Source organism: Delphinus delphis, chromosome 12 (genome assembly GCF_949987515.2).
Source record: "Delphinus delphis chromosome 12, mDelDel1.2, whole genome shotgun sequence".
NCBI classification, from domain to species: Eukaryota; Metazoa; Chordata; class Mammalia; order Artiodactyla; family Delphinidae; genus Delphinus; species Delphinus delphis.
The window spans coordinates 31283958-31306852 of record NC_082694.2 but is presented as its reverse complement, the minus strand read 5'-3'; the positions used below and the strand labels follow the sequence as shown (position 1 = coordinate 31306852).

The window sequence follows — 22895 nt, the reverse complement described above, 5'->3', positions numbered from 1 at the left end:
TTGACAGCCCTGTGAGAATCACTCTGATGGGGGTGGAGTAGCATCCCAAAGAAGGCAGTGTTAAGAAGATAAACAGCAGATATCCACTCTAAGAAGGCTCCAGAAGGAGGCAGCAAGAGAGAAAAATATGTTCATAATATTCAAAAATACTTGGTAGAAAAGGGGAGAAATTTTAATTATGTTAAAGTCTATTAAAAGATGCAAGCAACTGTTACCAAATGTGACCAAGTTTTGAAAAGGTTGAATTGCTCTAGTTATTTTTTTAATTGACGTATAGCTGATTAACAATGTTGTGTTTGTTTCTGGTGTACAGCAAATTGGTCCAGTTATATGTATATGTATATACATATATCTATTCTTTTTCAGGTTCTTTTCCATTATAGGTTATTACAAGATATTGAATATAGTTCCCTGTGTTATAGAGTAGGACCTTGTTGTTTATCTATCTTATATATAATAGTTTGTATCTGCTAATCCCAAACTCCTAATTTTTCCCTCCCCCACCTTTCCCCTTTGGTAACTATAAGTTTGTTTTCTATGTCTTTGAGTCTGTATCTGTTGTGTAAGTTCATTTTTATCATTTTTTAGATTCCACATATAAGTGATATCATGTAAAATTTGTCATTCTCTGTCTGACTTACTTCACTTAGTATGATAACCTCTAGGTCCATCCATGTTGCTGCAAATGGCATTATTTCATTCTTTTTTGTGGCTGAGTAATATTCCATTGTGTGTGTGTGTGTGTGTGTGTGTGTACACACACCACATCTTCTTTATCCATTCACCTGTCGATGGACATTTAGGTCGCTTCCACGTCTTGGCTCTTGTAAACAGGAATTGCTCTAGTTTTGATGTGCTGAAAGGAAGATGAACATACAGGTGATTGCCAAGCTTATTAAGGAAACAAGGAGAAAAAAAAGCAAATCTCTCCAGAGGTTATCTCCACTTTATGTAGTGAAAACAGGGTCCCACATAAGGGAAATGACTTGCCTGATGTCCTCCAAGATTCACAATATTCCTTCCTCCTCTCCTCTGTTCCATTCCACTTGCCATATGCATCCTGGTTCTCACCCACATTGCTAATTAGTTTCCTCTTGAAATATGCCAAAGAATAATAGTATAGTCTAGTTAAAAGATGCTCATTCTCTCTGTACAGTTTAGTTTCCTCTATTCTTTTTTTATTATTTATAATTTCATTTTGTTATTGTTTGTAGTGTTCGATGAATATAAAAGGATATCACAGAAGGATATTGAACAGAGTATTCAATCTGAAACATCTGGTAGCTTCGAAGAAGCTCTGCTGGCCATAGGTAAGCTGGTAGGGGGTGGGGAGTGGAGAAACAAATATTTATAGACTTTCCTCCTTATTATCAATTTGTGGTCATGGGTTGTAGAAATTTTTTTCAGGGATAAAAAAATTGTTTAAATCATTCATGACGTGTGATCCAGAAATTTTTTTTTTAATTGGTTTATTTTGGATTGCACTGGGTCTTCGTTGCTGTGCACGGGCTTTCTCTACTTGAGTCGAGCAGGGGCTACTCTTGGTTGCTGTGTGCGGGCTTCTCATTGCGGTGGCTTCTCTCGTTGCAGAGCATGGGCTCTAGGTGTGTGGGCTTCAGTAATTGTGGAATGCGGGCTCACTAGTTGTGGCTTGCAGGCTGTAGAGCACAGGCTCAGTAGTTGTGGCACACAGGCTTAGTTGCTCCACAGCATGTGGGATCTTCCTGGACCAGGGCTTGAATCCGTGTCTCCTGCATTGGCAGGTGGATTCTTAACCACTGTGCCACCAGGGAAGTCCCGTGTGACCCAGAATTTTAAGCGAGAAATATTATACATAACCTGATTGTTATTGTACCATGTGGCTTTATCTATTTTATATCCTCTGTGCCTTTATATCTTAGCACGTGGAAAGGTTAATCCTATACTAGCTGCATCTTGCAAGTCTGTGAATGGTTAGAACTAATAACTGTTTCATATGGTACAGATAGCAATAATCTTTTTGAAATTTTATCCTGCCTTTTGCTTTAATGGCCTTTATTAATTATTTGTCTAGGAACTTGACAATAAATTGAGGGTACTTTCCATCTGTGAAAATGCTTTTAGCATAGCCTATGCTCATAAAACATTGTTTGGCTAAATTTTTCGACAAAGCAATCAAAAGATACTACTTCACACCTTGTAGAAACAATGGGAACAACTGTCTCTTCTTGTTTTGCAGATTTTATCTGTAATCTTTTCATTTCTCTTTTTATCTCTTGACAGTAAAGTGCATGAGGAACAAATCTGCATATTTTGCTGAAAGGCTTTATAAATCTATGAAGGTAAATGGCCTCCCTGTTAGCATCTGAATGGCTCTGAGGGCCTTGTGTCCACCTTCATATGCTTACTTATATCCCCCATGCAAATTAGCCAAAATCAGCTCGAGCTATTCAGTTCAATTCTTCAGATACTTCACTGAGCGCTTGCTAATAATAATGCTAGGTAATATTTATTGAGTACTTATAATGTGTGATCACTGTTCCTAATACTTTGCATGTATAATTTTATCCCCACAACAGCTCTGTGGGGCAGGTACTGTTATCATCTTCCATTTTACAGATGAGAAAACTGAGGCATAAAGAGGATAGGCAATTTGCCCAGGGTCCTCAGTGAGGAAAGGAATGGAGCAGGGATGCAAACACTGGCGGTCCAACTTCAGAGCCCCAGCTCCTAACCATGCATTGTACTCCGTGCAAGCACCCTTGCTGAGAGCCATGGGAGGGGCAAGAGAGATCAAAATGCAATCCCTGGTCTCAAAGAACTTCTAGCTCTGAGAGGAAGGCAGCTATGTGCAAAACACCAGTAAGAACAAAATAGAATGTAAGACGGTAGTTGAGGATCCAAATATTATAGGAACACAGAGGAAAGGGTGTTTAAAAAAATATTTGTTTGGGGGTGAGGATCAGAAAAGGACATATAAAGAAATTGGTATATTTGAGCAGGACCTTAAAGGAAGTTTTACATCAGAGGGTTTTACATGGTAGGAAGGACGGTAAAGCTGGGAAGGGAGGATGACATGGTGGGTGGATCACTGTATGTGAGGCAGGAGGGCTGGAGAACACAGGGTGTGTCTCTAGAAGGGCAGAGAGCTATCTCCTCTGGTCAGAACACTGAGTGTTGAAAAGATAAGTTGGGGAAACCCTTGAGCTCCGTGGTAAGGAACCAGACTCCACAGGCCTCTAAGGTTAGAGTACAAGGGATGTCATCGGGAGACTGATACATAGTTTACCTTGATAGACTAACAAAGAGCACTGTCTGAAAACTAGCTCAGCTTTGCATGCAGGGATCTTGTTTCTTCCTTAGGGCTTGGGCACTGATGACAACACCCTTATCAGAGTGATGGTTTCTCGAGCGGAGATTGACATGTTGGACATCCGGGCAAACTTCAAGAGGCTCTACGGAAAGTCTCTGTACTCCTTCATCAAGGTGGGTCACAGCAGCCTTGCCTTGGCCCAGAGGAAAGTGCTGATGAAAGGAGGGGGTTCTGACCTAGGTTTTTAGACACTTCTTATCCTCTCCTTGGCAGACATCATTCCATTTAAGGATGGTACTCTAATTCAGATATTTCCAGTCTCTCTCCTTTCCCACAGATGTTTAAATCTCTGCCTGGTTAGAAGCTGGAAATGTTTGCTTTCTAAATAGAGTTAATTATTTCATGTTGACCCCAGACAAAGAAAGATTATATATATATATTTTTGGAGTGTCCATATTTTTTTTTAATTTTTGAATTTTATTTTATTTATTTTTTTATACAGCGGTTCTTATTAGTCATCAGTTTTATACACATTAGTGTATACATGTCAATCCCAATCTCCCAATTCATCCCACCACCACCCCCACACCCCCTGCCGCTTTCCCCTTTGGGGTCCATACGTTTGTTCTCTACATCCGTGTCTCAATTTCTGCCCTGCAAACCGGTTCATCTGTACCATTTTTCTAGGTTCCACATATATGCGTTAATATACGATATTTGCTTTTCTCTTTCTGACTTACTTCACTCTGTATGACAGTCTCTAGATCCATCCACATCTGTACAAATGACCCAATTTCGTTCCTTTTAATGGCTGAGTAATATTCCATTGTATATATGTACCACATCTTCATTATCCATTCATCTGTCGATGGGCACTTAGGTTGCTTCCATGACCTGGCTATTGTAAATAGTGCTGCAATGAACATTGGGGTGCATGTGTCTTTTTGAATCATGATTTTCTTTGGGTATATGCCCAATAGTGGGATTGCTGGGTCATATGGTAATTCTATTTTTAGTTTTTTAAGGAATCTCCATACTATTCTCTATAGTGGTTGTATCAATTTACATTCCCACCAGCAGTGCAAGAGGGTTCCCTTTTCTCCACACCCTCTCCAGCATTTCTTGTTTGTAGATTTTCTGGTGATGCCCATTCTAACTGGTGTCAGGTGATACCTCATTGTAGTTTTGATTTGCATTTCTCTAATAATCAGTGATGTTGAGCAGCTTTTCATGTACTTCTTGGCTATCTGTATGTCTTCTTTGGAGAAATGTCTATTTAGGTCTTCTGCCCATTTTTGGATTGGGTTGTTTGTTTTTTTAATATTGAGCTGCATGAGCTGTTTATATATTTTGGAGATTAATCCTTTGTCCATTGATTCGTTTGCAAATATTTTCTCCCATTCTGAGGGCTGTCTTTTGGTCTTGTTTATGGTTTCCTTTGCTGTGCAAAAGCTTTGACGTTTCATTTGGTCCCATTTGTTTATTTTTATTTCCATTACTCTAGGAGGTGGATGAAAAAAGATCTTGCTGTGATTTATGTCAAAGAGTGTTCTTCCTATGTTTTCCTTTAAGAGTTTTATAGTGTCCGGACTTACATTTAGGTCTGTAATCCATTTTGAGTTTATTTTTGTGTATGGTGATAGGGAGTGTTCTAATTTCATTCTTTTACATGTAGCTATCCAGTTTTCCCAGCACCACTTATTGAAGAGGCTGGCTTTTCTCCATTGCATATCCTTGCCTCCTTTGTCATAGATTAGTTGACCATAGGTGTCTGGGTTTATCTTTGGGCTTTCTATCTTGTTCCACTGATCTATGTTTCTGTTTTTGTGCCAGTACCATATTGTCTTGATTACTGTAGGTTTGTAGTATAGTCTGAAGTCGGGGAGTCTGATACCTCCAGCTCCATTTTTTTCCCCCGAGACTACTTTGGATACTTGGGGTCTTTTGTGTCCCCATTCAAATTTTAAGATTTTTTGTTCAAGTTCTGTAAAAAATGCCATTGGTAATTTGAATCTGTACATTGTTTTGGGTAGTACAGTCATTTTCACAATACGGATTCTTCCAATCCAAGGACATGGTATATCTCTCCATCTGTTGGTATCATCTTTAATTTCTTTCATAAGCGTCTTATAGTTTTCTGCATACAGGTCTTTTGTCTCCCTAGGTAGGTTTATTCCTAGGTATTTTATTCTTTTTGCAATGGTAAATGGGAGTGTTTCCTTAATTTCTCTTTCAGATTTTTCATCATTAGTGTATAGGAATGCAAGAGATTTCTGTGCATTAATATTGTACCCTGCAACTTTACCAAATTCATTGTTTAGCTCTAGTAGTTTTCTGGTGGCATCTTTAGGATTCTCTATGTACAGTATGCTGTCATCTGCAAACAGTGACTGTTTTACTTCTTCTTTTCCAATTGGTATTCCTTTTATTTCTTTTTCTTCTCTGATTGCCATGGCTAGGACTTCCAAAACTATGTTGAATAATAGTGGGGAGAGTGGACATCCTTGTCTCATCATTCCTGATCTTAGAAGAAGTGCTTTCAGTTTTTCACCACTGAGAATGATGTTTGCTGTGGGTTTATCATATAAGGCCTTTATTATGTTGAGGTAGGTTCCCTCTATGCCCAGTTTCTAGAGAGTTTTTATCATAAATGAGTGTTGCATTTTGTCAAAAGCTTTTTCTGCATCTATTGAGATGATCATATGGTTTTTATTCTTCAATTTGTTAATATGGTGTATCACATTGATTGATTTGCATATATTGAGGAATCCTTGCATCCTTTGGATAAATCCCACTTGATCATGGTGTATGATCCGTTTAATGTGCTGCTGGATTCTGTTAGCTAGTATTTTGTTGAGGATTTTTGCATCTATATTTATCAGTGATATTGGTCTGTAATTTTCTTTTTTTGTAGTATCTTTGTCTGGTTTTGGTATCAGGCTGATGGTTGCCTCATAGAATGAGTTTGGGAGTGTTCCTTCATCTGCAATTTTTTGGAAGAGTTTGAGAAGGATGGGTGTTAGCTCTTCTCTAAATGTTTGATAGAATTCACCTGTGAAGCCATCTGGTCCTGGACTTGTTTGTTGGAAGACTTTTAATCACAGTTTCAACTTCATTACATGTGATTGGTCTGTTCATATTTTCTATTTCTTCCTGTTTCAGTCTTGGAAGGTTATACCTTTCTGAGAGTTTATCCATTTCTTCCAGGTTGTCCATTTTATTGGCATAGAGTTGCTTATAGTAATCTCTTAGGATGCTTTGTATTTCTGTGGTGTTTATTGTAACTTCTTCTTTTTCATTTCTAATTTTATTGATTTGAGTTGTCTCCCTCTTTTTCTTGATGAGTCTGGCTAATGGTTTATCGGTTTTGTTTATCTTCTCAAAGAACCAGCTTTTAGTTTTATTGATCTTTGCTATTGTTTTCTTTGTTTCTGTTTCATTTATTTCTGCTCTGATCTATATGATTCCTTTCCTTCTGCTAACTTTGGGTTTTGTTTGTTCTTCTTTCTCTAGTTCCTTTAGGTGTAAAGTTAGATTGTTTATTTGAGATTTTTCTTGTTTCTTGAGGTAGGCTTGTATAGCTATAAACTTCCCTCTTAGAACTGCTTTTGCTGCATCCCATAGGTTTTGGATTGTCATGTTTTCATTGTCACTTGTCTCTAGGTATTTTTTGATTTCCTCTTCGATTTCTTCAGTGATTTCTTGATTATTTAGTAACGTATTGTTTAGCTTCCATGTGTTTGTGTTTTTTATGTTTTTTTCCATGTAATTGATTTCTAATCTCATAGCATTGTGGTCAGAAAAGATGTTTGATATGATTTCAATTTTCTTAAATTTACTGAGGCTTGATTTGTGACCCAAGATGTGATCTATCCTGGAGAATGTTCCGTGCGCACTTGAGAAGAAAGTGTAATCTGCTGTTTTTGGATGGAATGTCCTATAAATATCAATTAAATCTATCTGGTCTATTGTGTCATGTAAAGCTTGTGTTTCCTTATTTATTTTCATTTTGGATGATCTGTCCATTGGTGTAAGTGAGGTGTTAAAGTCCCCCACTATTATTGTGTTACTGTCGATTTCCTCTTTTATAGCTGTTAGCAGTTGCCTTATGTATTGCGGTGCTCCTATGTTGGGTGCATATATATTTATAATTGTTATATCTTCTTCTTGGTTTGATCCCTTGATCATTATGCAGTGTCCTTCCTTGTCTCTTGTAACATTCTTTATTTTAAAGTCTCTTTTATCTAATATGAGTATTGCTACTCCAGATTTCTTTTGATTTCCATTTGCATGGAATATCTTTTTCCATCCCCACATTTTCAGTCTTTATGTGTCCCTAGGTCTGAAGTGGGTCTCTTGTAGACAGCATATAGATGGGTCTTGTTTTTGTATCCATTCAGCAAGCCTGTGTCTTTTGGTTGGAGCATTGAATCCATTTACGTTTAAGGTAATTATTGATATGTATGTTCCTATGACCATTTTCTTAATTGTTTTGGGTTTGTTTTTGTAGGTCCTTTTCTTCTCTTGTGTTTTCCACTTAGAGAAGTTCCTTTAGCATTTGTTGTAGAGCTGGTTTGGTGGTGCTGCATCCTCTTAGCTTTTGCTTGTCTTTAAAGCTTTTGCTTTCTCCATCAAATCTGGATGAGATCCTTGCTGAGTAGAGTGATCTTGGTTGGAGGTTCTTCCCTTTCATCACTTTAATTATACCATGCCACTCCCTTCTGACCTGTAGGATTTTTGCTGAGAAATCAGCTGTTAACCTTTTGGGAATTCCCTTGTATGTTATTTGTCATTTTTACCCTGCTGCTTTCAATAATTTTTCTTTGTCTTTGATTTTTGCCAATTTGATTACTATGTGCCTCTCCTTAGGTTTATCCTGTATGGGACTCTCTGCACTTCCTAGACTTGGGTGGCTATTTCCTTTCCCATGTTAGGGAAGTTTTCGACTATAATCTCTTCAAATAATTTCTCTGGCCCTTTCTCTCCCTCTTCTCCTTCTGGGACCACTATAATGCGAATGTGTTGCATTTAATGTTGTCCCAGACGTCTCTTAGGCTGTCTTCATTTCTTTTCATTCTTTTTTCTTTATTCTGTTCCATGGCAGTGATTTCCACCATTCTGTCTTCCAGGTCACTTATCCGTTCCTCTGCCTCAGTTATTCTGCTATTGATTCCTTCTAGTGTATTTTTCATTTCAGTTATTGTATTGTTCATCTCTGTTTGTTTGTTCTTTAATTCTTCTAGATCTCTGTTAAACATTTCTTGCATCCTCTCGATCTTTGCCTCCATTCTTTTTCCGAGGTCCTGGATCATCTTCCCTATCATTATTCTGAATTCTTTTTCTGGAAGGTTGCCTATCTCCACTTCATTTAGTTGTTTTTCTGGGGTTTTATCTTGTTCCTTCATCTGGTACATAGCCCTCTGCCTTTTCATCTTGTCTATCTTTCTGTGAATGTGGTTTTTGTTCCACAGCCTGCAGGATTGTATTTCTTCTTGCTTCTGCTGTCTGCCCTCTGGTGGATGAGGCTATCTAAGAGTTTTGTGCAAGTTTCCTGATGGGAGGGACTTGTGGTGGGTAGAGCTGGATGTTGCTCTGGTAGGCAGAGCTCAGTAAAACTTCAATCCGCTTGATGGTTGGTGGGTGGGGCTGGGTTCCCTCCTTGTTTGGCCTGAGGCGACCCAACACTAGAACCTACCTGGGCTCTTTGGTGGGGGTAATGGCGGACTCTGGGAGGGCTTATGCCAAGGAGTACTTCCTAGAACTTCTGCTGCCAGTGTCCTTGTCCTCACGGTGAGACACAGCCACCCTCCACCTCTCAAGAAAGATTATATTTTAATGAATGGTTTTAAGAGCACAATTTCCATTTCTACCTGCTTACAATAAAAGAGAAGCAACTGAATCAGTCATCCAGAACCACATCCAGGGCCAGCTGAGGTCTGCTGAAAATATGGGAAAACATGATAGTCATCCTGGATTGCTATTCTTTACCTTGCACCAGACTTCTAGGAGTCCTAACATGGCATGGGAGTGATGCGAAATGATTCACGTCTCTCAAAACCCCTCATTACTGGGACTTTGCTTCTTGAGGATGCCAGAAGTGCCTCAGGAATATGAAGCCAAACCCATTTCCCTAGAAGCTGGTGTTGCCAGCACAGATCAGGATTTGATCTGTGAATTAAATATTCTGATCCTACTCATAGCTTGGAGAGGTTTAACTACTAGGTGATTTGAGCTGCAGAGTTTATGACTATGTCTACAAGGCATTTAGGAACTTGTTTCTATTTCTGTACAGTCTGTGAGGTCACTGTTTTTTGCAGAGCTGAAATATAGCTAGGTGTAAGCAAAACAATTTTAAGAATCAAGGATGACCATAAATGAAGCTATGGGAAAATATATTTGTAACATATACTTATAATGTAGGGTTAATATCCCTATATGAGGAACTTGTACAAATTACTAAGAACAAGGAGAAAAATCCTAAAAGAAAACTGGACAGAAAGAAAACATGAGCTTCATGAAAGATGAGACACAAATGGACAATAAATATGTACAATGTTTAATCTCACTAATATACAATGGATTGCAAATAAAAGCAAATCATCATTTTTCACCTAATACCTTAAAAAAGTTTAAAGAGGTCATAACCAGCATTGAGAAAGGCTTGGGAAAATCTCGCCGTCTCTTATGGAAGCACTATAAACTAGTCTAACTTTCCGGGGAGGCAACTTGCCAATAAATGTTTAAAAAATAAACTATACCTCTTACTTAGTTATTATATATTTAAGAATATCTTTAGGCAAAATAATAAGATAAAAGTGCGCTAATCCACAGAATGGGAGAAAATAATATCTAGTAAGGGTTTACTATCCAGAATATATAAAGAACTCCTAAAACTCAATAACAAAAAGACAAACAACCCAATTAAAAAATGACAAGGGATTTAAATATCGTCATTTCTCCAAGGGAGATATACAAATGGGCAATAAGCACGTGAAAAGCTGTTCAACATCATTATGAAAACCACAGTGAAATACCACTTCGTACCTACTAAGATGGCTATAATTTTTAAAACATGGAAAATAACAAATGTAGGAGAGGATGTGGAGAAATTAGAACCTTGTGTATTGCTGGTGTGAATGTAAAATGGTGCAGCCGTTGTGGAAAACAGTTTGGCACTTCCTCAAAAATTTAAACATAGAATTACCATGTTACCCCGCAATTCCACTTCCAGGTGTATACTCAAAAGAAATGAAAAAGGGGACTTAAACAGGTATTTGGACACCAATGTTAACATTATTTATAATAGCCAAAAGGTGGAAACAACCTAAGGGTCCATGAACAGGTGAATGGATAAACAAAACGTGATATATACACACATAATGTGAATGAAGTTTCCGATACATGGATGAACTTTGGAAACATGCTAAGTGACCTAAACTAGACACAAAAGGACAAATACTGTATATGATTCTACTTACATGAAATATTTAGACTAGGTAAATTCATAGAGACAGAAGGTAGATTAGAGTTTACCAGGGGCTGGAGGATAAGGGGAATAGGAAGTTCTTGCTTAGTGGTTACAGAGTTTATTACACATTATTTTAATTTTTATTAACCAATAGAGAATGACTCAAATTATGGGAAATCTATCCAGTGGAATACTATACAGACACTAAAATGATGGGGTAAAAAATATTGATTGACTAGGGGAAACAGCACAATAAATACATTTACATTATATGTTTGTATATATATAAATACGTTAATATGTGTATACACACACTCACACAACACTGGAAGAAATTTAAAATAAAGAATACATTGCCCATTCAATAAAAATTGTCAAAAGAAACAGAATAGAAATAGAAAATATGTAAATAATAGAAAAAAGACAGGAGTAAGGTTACAAATTTAAGTTATAATAATAAATAAACTCTCAGGTTAGGTAAAAATATAAAATCCTACTCTATGCTGTTTATAAGGAACAATTGAAATACAGTGATATGTAAGAAGCTTTAAAAAGAAAAGGCCAGGGAAAAGAACATTTGACAAAAAGAAAGCAGGGATTATACTATAAGTAAAAAGAAGAATTTAAGGGGAAAAAGCATTAAATAGGACAAAGTAATAGATCACTTTATATTGATAAAAGCAACAATTTACAACAAAGATTAAATTACCATAAAACGTTAGTTGCCAAATAGTATTGCATTCAAATATATAAATAAGAAACTTGAGGCTCCAAAAGAAGACGTTGATGGAAATACTATGCTAGATAGACTTTAACACATCCTTCTCTTTTGGCAGATCAATGAGATAAAGTATAAACAAGGGTGTATTAAGATTGATTTTAATAGATATACATTAAACTTTGAATCCCATCCCATCTTTTCTAGTGCCCATGAAGCACTAGCAAAAATTGATCTATTATTTAGGCCATGAAAAATTCTATGTAGAAATTATAGCACCTTTCTGGAAGGCTATTTTGCAACCCATATTCAAAGAAAATACATGATCATTAATCTGGTAATTCCCATTTTATGAACATTTATCCTGAATACATCATTCAAAAAATGCACAAAAATTTATAGTATGTTTATTGCAGCAGTGTTTATAATAGTGAAAAATTGGAAAAAAAACATAAATATCCAATGGGGGGTAATCAAATAAATTATTTTACCTATGTACAATAGAATACTCTGTAACCATTAAGGAATGATACTGTGGAAGAGTATTTAATAAATTAAAATAGGGAAATAGGTATAGAAGTTTAAATAAGTAGAATATGGAAGAATACTACAATCCCATCATGTAGGAATCTATATCCATAGAAAAAAGTCTGGAAGGATATGCAAAAAACAAAATGTTAGGCAGAGTAATCTCTAGATGTTAGAATTATAGATGATGTTTTTATATTCTTTTATGTCTATTTTCTACATTGAACAGGTGTTCTTTTTATAATAAAAAATAACAAATGTCATTTAAAAAAAAAAAACCTCTCTAAGAATGATCCTGGCAAGACTGAAAAAGTTAACCTAGATGACTTTGAGCTGTGTATTCTATTTTTAAACCCATTTATCTGATTGTAACTCTGCTTTCCTTATCCCCAGGGTGATACATCTGGAGACTATAAGAAGGTATTGCTCATTCTCTGTGGAGGAGATGATTAAAATAAAATCCAGAAAGGATAGGAGGATTCCCTACACTTCGCATTTTTTTTAACTTCATTTTTCTACACTGCTACTAGCATTACCTCAGAATGGTTATTTCCAATTAAAATGCCTACAGATGCCTCCTAAGATATAGACTGCATTATTATTCATCTGTAATTACTCACTATGATGCTTTAAAGCTGTACTTGCTTTTCAAAGCTTATAAAACCTAAAAGGAGATTTTAAATTAGAAATAAGAATGTGCTCCATGTTTTCAACAGATTTCTTCCTTGTTTGTGTTTCACAGAAATTGGACTATATTAAATTATTTCATATTTTCTTTTTGGTGAAAACTGTTGAAATGGAAGACTGTTCTAAAATCACTTTTCTTCCCTAATTCTATTTTTAGAGTGGCTAGTAATTTCTTGGTTTGAAATTGTGAGCATCTAGTTAGTAAGAAAATCTATCCAATTTGCTATTTTACATGTCATAGTTTGAAAGCATCCACAGATCTCCTTTGTTTAGGTTTTTGTCTAAAGTGTTAGTTGATCTTTACTAAGTTTGGCATTAGAGACTTCCTCCATCACATCTTATGTTACCATCTCAGTCTCTCCAGGTTAAAGTATACCAAACTCACCAACTCTTCTGAACGAATTCAATTCTAAATGTGGTTATACAGATCATATATGTCTGGTTACCAAACATAAATGCTGAACATTCCACAATATTATGGTTAATAATAACAATATAATAAAATAATAATAATGGTATTGATCCAGCTTGAAGATGAATGTGAAAGAATTGTGTCAAACTGCGTATTCTGGTGATGGTGTAGTGCTCTGAATTTATTTTTACTTAAAGAAAAATTTTTGTGCCCAAAATTTTTAAAATCATTTTCAGTTTTGTTGATTTGTAGTAATTTATACTTGCACTGTGCCTTTCAACTCTAGAATTACTGTAAAGGTGTACTTGGATTTAATTTAAAAGTTCACTTTGTATACAACATGGAAAAATAATTTCAATAAAACACAGTGCCTTTCAAATGACGTGTATGCTTTCTCTGACTGACTTTTCTGCTTGTGAGTTTTTTCATCCTGGACTCTGAAAGTAGATATTTTTGAAGGATTTGTGTTACTCAATTTCTATTAGAAAGTACAACATTAGGCAAAATAACATATTTAATCTTATGTACCTCTACTGCTGTAAAACTAATGTTCATATATACCAAACACTACTTAATGATATAAAATAGTATATTTAAGTTATCTCTGGAAATGAGTGATGCTCTCGGTTCTAAGTAGAACATTCATATTAAATAAGAATATTTGTCTTCTTCATTCTATAGTTATTTGCTGTATTTTGATGGGTGAAATATAAGGATTTGTTTCTACTTGCCTATTACAAGTGCTTGACTACTGGTGAAAGCTATTTACATGAATACTTAGTCATTCCAGTTAATTATAGGAAATAGTACTGCTGCTTCAATACCTACCCAGAAGAGCATGGAATTTCCAAATTAACGTTATTTGGCTTTGGAAGCATTACAAATTTGGGGGGGGGTTATCTTTAAATTATATATGGCTTAGCCAGAATTTTAAAACAAATTACATATGTTGATGGGAAGCTTTCTACAGAGTAGGTTAAAGCCACCCTGGAGGAATGATTGATGTACTGAACAAGCATGACTTTGTAATATAACTAGGAAGCAACTTTGTTTTTTTTCTCCCACTGTCCATTTACATTTATTCATTGGGTCCAGTTCTTCTCCTGTCTTTAGATGAAAATTCAGATAGAGGATAGGGTCGTGACTTTTCTGGTCATTCTTTGGCTTTAAAAAGTCCTACTATAGAACTGTGTCATTTCAGCAATTAATGTTTTCATTCAAAATTCCAAACTTCATTTACAGTTGAGGCTTCTCCCCTCATTCAGATCTGGCTTATTGCCAGCAGGAAGCTGGAGTTTGGGGAGGGTGATATGGTGGGCTTCTTTTCTTTCTTCACCTAGTCTTCTTTCTAGACCCTACCTTCCCCTCCCCTACCTAGCAGAAGGGAGGAGAGTAAATGGGAGCAGGAAAGTTCTTATCTGTTAGTGCTGTGGTGGTAGATGATCAATGCTGTGTGACCCTGTCAGATGTTTTTTGCTTTTTAGTTCTGTCAGAAGTTTAAAGCTGATTCTTGTTGGCATTCTCCTGAGTTCCTTTACAACTCCATCACCAGTAAAATACTCATCTTTAGTTCCTTTGGCAAAGCAAATGCAGTTCTCCTTTTTCAGCCCCTAGGAATTCAAGCTCTTTGTGCTGAAGTCTGTTTGTCTTTCCACCCAGGCCTTTTAGACAGGATCTAAGATGATTCCATGCTGGCTGTCTTATAGTGGCCCACATTTGTTCCATGCGTATCCTTTGTGCTGACAAATTCTGGGCATGCAGGCTGATCCCCTAGCAGCAATCATTTTCTGCTCCTCCCCTACCCCCTACCTCCACCAAGCTGCCTCTGCTAGCCTCTCTCAGTTCAGACTTCTCAGAGTGAGTACACTGGGATGTCCAAATTACACATACCGCTGATGGGAGTATAAACTGGTGCAGTCATTTCAGAGAGCAATTTGGCAACAGATAATAAAGTTGAAAAGTTCCCAGCAAATTCACTTCTGGGGATCTATTTGGTGACTCTCTTGCACATGGTGTTTAATGCTGCTCTATAAGAGTAGTAAAGTAGAAACAACCTAACTCCCTCAGTGAGGGAAAGGATAAATTTTGGGTGTCACACAAGAGCAGTGAAAATTAGCTATAGATTTGTTAATTGAATAAGTCTCAAAAGTATAATTTTGAGAGAGAAGAAAGGTGCAAAATGATAGGTATGAATGATTCCATTTAGCTTACATGTCTAAACGTGCAAAAGAAAACGTATTGCTATGGGTACACGTATAAGAACGCGCATGGGAATAATGATATACACCATTCTGAGGATAGTGGTCACTAGAGTGGAGGGAGAGAAACAGACTGAGATGGAGAGGGAGCTTCTGCCTATCTGTATTGTTCTACTTAAAAGAATTAATCAAAACAAGTATTATACATTGAAGTTTTTATTAAAATTTAAGTTATTATACTTGTGGTGATAGGTATTTATCATATTACTCGATTTGAGTAATTCATTATAAATATTTCATTTATGGTATTTCATTATAAATATTTTCATTATAAACATTTTATTTAGAAAGTAGCCGAAGGGTGATGAACCTAGGGGCAGGACAGGAATAAAGACACAGATGTAGAGAATGGACTTGAGGACGCAGGGAGGGGGGAAGGGTAAGCTGGGACCAAGTGAGAGAGTAGCATTGACATATATACACTACCAAAAGTAAAATAGATAGCTAGTGGGAAGCAGCTGCATCACCCGGGGAGATCGGCTCGGTGCTTTGTGACCACCTAGAAGTGTGGGATAGGGAGGGTGGGAGGGAGACGCAAGAGGGAGGGGATATGGGGATATATGTATACATATAGCTGATTCACTTTGTTACACAGCAGAAACACAACGTTGTAAAACAATTACACTCCAATAAAAATGCTAAAAAAAAAAAAAAAAAAAGTAGCCGAAGGGAATCAGGGAATGAAAGCTGACTGTCCAGGGTCCATAGCAATGGCTGCAAACTCCAGGCATACGCCTGTAATTTTTGCTCAGACACCTGTAAATTTTGCTTGGGTCTCCAGAAGGCACTTTAAAACCTGAGAGTCCCGGTTCAGACCCTATTCAGACATCCCACTGCCGCTGGGAGGGAAGGAAAAGAGAGCATGGAACGGTTGCCATAATCAGTTAAGGGCAGCGGAGAGGTGCTGCTTAAGAAACCCGAGGGCCTAGCAAAGTTCCACATTCTAGGTCCTCCTCTGTTGGAAAGCCTGCGCAGGGCGTGACCCTAGCACATGGTGAACTCCTCCAAAGATGACCCCAAACAGCAATGTCTTTTTTGCCCCTTGCCTAACACAAGGCCCGGTAGACATCTGGAGCTTAAGGAACCTTCGCAGAAAGAACAAACGAGGTGGAATTGCCGGTCTTGCTAACACAAAGGGATGTATAAAGTAATTCTAAAAGCTAGCCCGGCCCCCAATTCAGGATTGCAGGTGGGCCTAGCTGACCTCACGGCAGAAAGCGCCAATCTGGCCACGCACGTCCGCGCTCCCGCCCTCATCCCATTCTGCGCAGGCTCCATCCGTGACGTACACGCACCTCCCCCCGCCCCTTCCGGGGGCTCGCCGTGCGCATGCGCTCTACGGCTCGCGCTTTATTGCGAAAGTCTGGGGGCAAGGTCCTGAGGTCCGCGCGCGCTGCGCGGCGAGACGCGGTGGGCGTGGCGGAGGATGGAGGCGGTAGCGTCCAACGCAACGGTCGGGGTTGCGCGTGAGAAGGTGGCGGTGTAGGCACGCGCGCTACGTGGAGGCCGGCGGTGGTGGTCGGGCCATGGCGGGAGACCGTTTTCGTTGGACTCCCTGAGGTGCGCTCCCTGAAAGTGTCGGCGAGCCGTGACCCATGGGCTCGTTGAGCAGCCGAGTGCTACGCCAGCCGGGGCGAGCCCGAGGCCAGCAGGAGCCGGGTTCTGGGGCTGGGGGCTCGGCCCGGAGGCTGGAGAGTGGTGGCGACGCGGCCGCCCACGGCTTCTGTTACTGTCCGGGCAGCCGTAAGCGCAAGCGGAGCGGAGAGGCCTTCTGCTCCTGTCACCCCGATTCCGAGACAGACGAGGATGAGGAGGAAGGGGACGAGCAGCAGCGACTCCTCAACACCCCTCGAAGGTACGTGGGGGGACGCGCCCGCACCTGTTGGGCGGCTGCCTCGGTCCGGCCTGGGGATGAGCCCGGTGCCCGGGGGGCTTCGGGGGCTGCGGCGCTCCCCAGCCTGTGAAGAGCGGACGTGCCCTTGATGGGGTAGACCTGGGAGCCGGTCCGAGGCAGGGCGGATGGGGAGCACCTGGGGAGACGCTCGGTATTCTGGTTTGTAAACCACAGACGCCGCCAGGGTGGTGCTACAGCCCCAAGACGAGACTGAGAAACGCCAAGCTAGAACTTGCGCCTCATTAAACCTTAGACAGGGCCGGCCGGCTGGCCCTTCGTAATACACCTTGGTCCTCTCTGAGCGGGTGGCAGTAGAATAAGATGTTTTGCATCCGGCTGCCTTCTATGGGCCAAGACACGTAAATTTAGGCTCTGAAGTGGGCACCCCTGTTGTCGGTCCACAGTGGAAGGGAAATGATTACAAACAGGAACTCTCGCTGTACAGGTGAAATTTATCAGTACTGTGTACATTTGTTCCTCACTAGGAACAGAGTCTTTCAACGTCTCTAGTACTCGAAGTCGTTGACCGTGGATATATGTAAGGCAGCTTGCTTAACCTTTTTTAGAAGAGGTGAAAAACGGAATATTTACTTGTGAACTAAAATGTAGTTTATAAGTGGAATAAATTTTCACATAAAAAATCCGGTTGCTCTTTTTTTAAAGGCCATCTGTGGGTCACATAGATGTAATTTTTTAAACGAAAGTTTGAAAGATTCTAAAATTTTATGCTACACGTGTTACATATTTATTGTCAAATAAGAGTATCATAAACAATCTCTGTTAGTAGTTTGATTTATAAATCCCTTCATACAGTTTTATGTATGAATGTTTATATTTACAAAAATGGACCCCCACTTCCAAACTGTTCAGTTACCTTTTTGGAGAATTAGTATTTTAAGAGCTCAGATTCTGAGTTCTAGTCTGTACTTTGCACTTAATAGCCTTATTTCCTCATATGTAAAATGGAGATACTAATACTTGCCTTATAGGACTTGACAAATATTAGAATGCATGTGATGCACAGTGCCAGGTATGGAAGCACTCAGTAAATATTAGGACTCCTTGATGAATTGGCTCCCCTTATCTTTACAAAATGTAAAGACATTTACATTCCTGATACTATAGCCACTGCCACTTTCTTTTGATAAGTGTTTAAATGTTACATCTTTTCCCACTCTTTCCCTTTAAACCTGTGTCTTTAAGTATCTTGTAGACAGCATTTAGTGGGGTCTTGATTTTTTTAAAATCCAATAGGATAATCTCTGTCTTTTAATTAGTATTTAGACCGCTTGCATTCAGTGTCACTATAGAAATATATATGTCAGGGGTCCATTTCAAAGAAATCACACAGTAATTTGAACAGGGAAAGTTTGAAATAACCATTATTAGGAAGTAACAAGCGATTAACTACTAAAGGTAAGTTACTAAGGTAAAGAGATCTCTAAAAAATACAGGAATAGAGGACATAGGGAGCTGTCACTACTTCTAGGACTGAGACAGAATACCCAAGGAAGGAACAAATTTGGGCTAGGACCACCTTTCCCAAGCTGAGATTCAGATGTTGGAGGAGTTGTGGCCCACTGGATGGTAATGGAGTTTGCTAAGATGTGGAAGGCTGAGACTGGCAAGCGAGAAACTGCCCGCTGGCATGCCAACAAAACTAGCTTGGAGGCTGTCTGGTCCACGAAGCTGAAAATATTAACTGTCTAGACCTTTACAGAAAAAGTTTGCCAGCCTCTGAACTACATGAGTGGAGTGGAATGGAAAGCTTCTAAAGCAAATTTTTGTTGGAAAATGCATGTCCGAGTCTAGTATGTGTTGTATCAGTACAAGATGCCTAGTTTATTCAGCTCAGCATGGATGAAGGGTGTAAGAAAATCTTGTATGTTGGCACTAATATGCTTCCTGAGGTTGTCTCATGTGCACTTCCACCTCAACTAACAACTCCATGAAAAGCCTTGGCCTCCAGGCCCACCTTCTCTACCTTATACCTTTTGTCAAGTGCATGTTTTACTTTTACGTTAACAAGACTTAAAACTCAACTGTTCAGCAACCAGATCTTTAGTTTTTCGTTCATAGGTTGTCTCTAAACATTGAAATCTAGTAAACAGTTAGTTGTTGTTATAGCTATGTAAATATTGTTCACTGCAGAGTCAAGTAGTGTGCTGGGATTATAAATCATACTTCTTGGGTCCAATGTCACAACCCCTTGTTTTTCTCTTGGGAGAAATTTTCTAACCTCATAATTAAATGAAATTTTTTTTTTACATTCCATCATGTTGGGCCCTATTTTCATTTGTAGCTTATTAGAACAATACTTTTTCGTATTGCTTTTTTATTTTCTTAGACTTTCTGACTGCCTTCCCTCCCACCCCCGCCATTGACAAAATAATAATATTCCTTCATCATATCTTCAGATTTTTCTCTTTCCTAACACACTTGCATGGAGTCCTTCTTCTCTAAACCCAAGACCTCCCTCCTGGGTCCCTGCATCTTCTTGTTCCAATCTGGATCCATTGCTCTCTAGGTCTACACTTATCCTGGGACTTACTTTGACTCTGTCTCTAGGATCGGATCCACTGTTTTCTGTAGCCTGTATCTTTTTGTTTCTGAACTCATTTGAGGGAACTACATCCTCAATTATTTTCCTAAGAAAGGTGCAAAGGAAGGTAATTTGTGCTTATCTAGTTGTAAATTTAATCTCTCACTTTAGTCATCTTTTGATTGGGTGCAGAAATCTAAAATAACTTTTGATATCTTTGATGGTATTAATTCATTGTCTTCTAGCCAACCATACTGATGAGAAAATGTGATGCTGGTCTAATTCTCTTTTCTTTTTAGGCGACTTTTTTTCTCTCTGGAACTTTGGGAATTTTTTCTTTAGTGTTTTGGGATTTAACTAGAAGGTGCTTAACTGTAGGTCTTTTAATGGCCTTGGTAGTTGGTGGATCCTTACAATCTGGAGACTAGTTTGGGGAAACTTTCTTCTGAAATTCTCTTTCTCCTGTTATCTTTGTTTTCTCTTTCTTGGACCCCTCTTAACTGGATTTTGGATTTCTTGGATTGTACCTCTTTTCTCTTTTCTTTTTTTCCTTTCTAGGTCTTTTTTGCTTTGTGTTCTGGGAAATTTCCTTAACTTTCCCTTTTGTTTTTTTGAATTTCAGCAACTGTAGTTTTGGTCCCAAAGATCTCTTTTTTTTTTTCCCCCTTGTTCTGAGTAATACTTTAGCTTAGCATCCTATTATTTTATAAATGTAGTAATCTTAACTCTCTAGATGTACTAGTTATAATTAGAGTGTTAGAGTTTTTTTTTTAAGTTCTGTTTTCCCTGAATTATATGTTTCCTCTGATGCCAATTTTTCTCTTTTTTAAAATAGTCTTTAATGCTGTTAATTTTCCTCATGTTGAGAGATCCTTGATTGTCTGCTTCAGAATGAGTCACTGGTGTGTGTGTGTGTGTGTGTGTGTGTGTGTGTGTGTGTGTGTGTGTGTGTGTGTGTGTGTGTGTGTGTGTGTGTGTGTGTGTGTGTGTGTCTTGAGTAAATAGATCTGTTTCTGCTGGGCCTTCCCTTTCAGTAGGTAGACTGACTACTAAGTTGGATATGGGTGGGGCATGCTTTGTTTTAGAGCAGAGATTCACAAGCCTTATTGGTTCACAGTGCCCTTAGTGTCTCAGTAATTTTTTTCATGGCACCTCTGGTCCTGAAGAAATATCTCATAGTTAGGTCCAAACAACTTAATAGCGTAGATTGCATGGTATCTGAAAGATGTTTCTGTGATTTCCTTTAATTTTGGAATATTCCACATGCATCCCTGAATTTGCTGTGGTGCTCTAGGTGCTTTGGCACACAGTTTGGGAACCATGATTTAGGGTGAATAGGTTGGGAGCTAACAGGCTACAGATTCCTCAAATGCCAGAATGAGGATTGCTTTGTCTGGGGCACCAGCACCTACACCAAAGTCTTAGATCTTCCTGATAGATTTGTTCAGTTTCTTTCTAGAAAAACCTTGGAATCTGTTTGTATAAGTTATCTGTACTCTGTGTTCATAGAGAGTGGGGGAGGCCATTAGGGGAACAAGTTTCCCCATTTTTTGCCTCACTCCTCACTTCTGCCTTCTGTTTCCCTTGAGACCTCATCCTCCCAGCCCCATCCCTACCCCCACGGTTCTGAAGGGCAGATGGGCTTCAACGTCCATCCTAGACCGTGATATCTTTTGGGCTGTGGTTGTCACTGCTCTTTTCCATTCCAGTTTATTTTCTAACTTCCAGATCCATGGAATTCTCTCATCATGTGATAAGCCCACCCTCACCTTTTTCCTGTTGTGGGTTTATTCCTTTCTGTACTTTTAATCTTTTCATATAATTTGGGGAGAGTGCTGTCAGGAACTGGAAACTACATTGTCTCATTTATTTCTTACAGTAACCCAATGAAGTGGATAGTAATATCCTCTTTTCACATCTAAGGTAACTGAGCTGTGATAGTAGAGCTGGGACTCAAACCCAAGTCTGTCTGCACTGAAGCATGTACATTTTTTACCGTCTGTTGGGAAGGGGTGTTCAATACACTGTTAAGACACCATCTGAAACAATTACTTCATTTTTTAAAAAGATTTAAAAATTTTCCTAGGAAAGCTATCAGGATTGGCCAGGAATATAAAAGATATTGATCAGCCTCTGCCTAGGGCTTTGCTTACTTACTGAACCATCTTGAGCAATGATTGTCAAAACAAAAATAACAATTCTTCCTTTAAATTAAATCTTATGCACAAATCCAGGGTGTTTGCAAATATAATATATGATGCTGCTCTGGTTGAAGTTAGATGGGATGCCCAGAGTTCACACCTCGGCTCTCCCTGGTGGCCCCTAAGACACTTCTCCATTGAGCATAATTTTGAAAACCTTTGGTCTAAGGCTGCAAACCATTTGTCCAATGTGGGGAAAAAGACATTTTAAGGAGTTTAAGAATAGTTCGATACTAAAATAAGATTAAATGTAAATTATTTTTAAAATTATTTGTGTAGGGTGAAATTTTTATTCTTGGTCTTCATTTTGTAATTGCGTAGCAGTATTATTGCAGCTGTATTACATCATCCATAGTGCTGGTTACTAAATAAGGAAATACGCAAAAATCACCATGCTGACTTTTCTTTATTGAATAGGTAATTCTCTTAGTTCAAAAATCAGAAATTGCAAAAAGCTGTATAGTGAAAGGTCTCTCTTCCACGCTGCCCCCATCTATCCACTATTCCCCCTCTTGGGAATAGAGTACCCCACCAGTAACCACTATTATTAGTTTCTTATGTACCCTTTCATACATGAGCACGTTTGAATATATAATATCCCTCTATCTTTTTATACAGTGGACAAATTGGTTCTATTTAATAGAAATTGAGCAAAAGGAGTATTTTGAGTTACATGCAAAATCAGTAAAACATTCAGTTTTACATATATGTAATGTTTGTATTTCGTTTAACAGGAAAAAATTGAAGAGTACATCCAAATATATTTATCAAACATTATTTTTAAATGGTGAAAACAGTGACATTAAGATTTGTGCTCTAGGAGAAGAGTGGAGCTTACACAAAATATATTTATGTCAAGTAAGTATTTTATTTTTCTATATATTTGAGTAACCAA

The 22895-nt window shown here is 38.4% G+C and overlaps 2 protein-coding genes across 4 annotated transcripts in view; both read left to right on the top strand.

Annotated features, from left to right (window-relative positions):
- The window catches only part of ANXA4 (annexin A4), a 69662-nt gene extending 56154 nt beyond the window's left edge, over nt 1-13508 (top strand). For all 3 annotated transcript variants that reach the window (XM_060026431.1, XM_060026433.1, XM_060026432.1), the window contains exons 10-13: nt 1215-1310; nt 2263-2321; nt 3343-3465; nt 12400-13508. In XM_060026431.1, coding sequence (XP_059882414.1) covers nt 1215-1310; nt 2263-2321; nt 3343-3465; nt 12400-12459 — 338 coding nt within the window. In that variant the 3' untranslated portion in view covers nt 12460-13508. The remainder of the gene's footprint in view (nt 1-1214; nt 1311-2262; nt 2322-3342; nt 3466-12399) is intronic.
- Nucleotides 13509-16790: 3282 nt separating this feature from the next.
- The window catches only part of GMCL1 (germ cell-less 1, spermatogenesis associated), a 48566-nt gene continuing 42461 nt past the window's right edge, over nt 16791-22895 (top strand). Inside the window, exons 1-2 of the mRNA XM_060026430.1 lie at nt 16791-17218; nt 22735-22858. Coding sequence (XP_059882413.1) covers nt 16959-17218; nt 22735-22858 — 384 coding nt within the window. The 5' untranslated portion in view covers nt 16791-16958. The remainder of the gene's footprint in view (nt 17219-22734; nt 22859-22895) is intronic.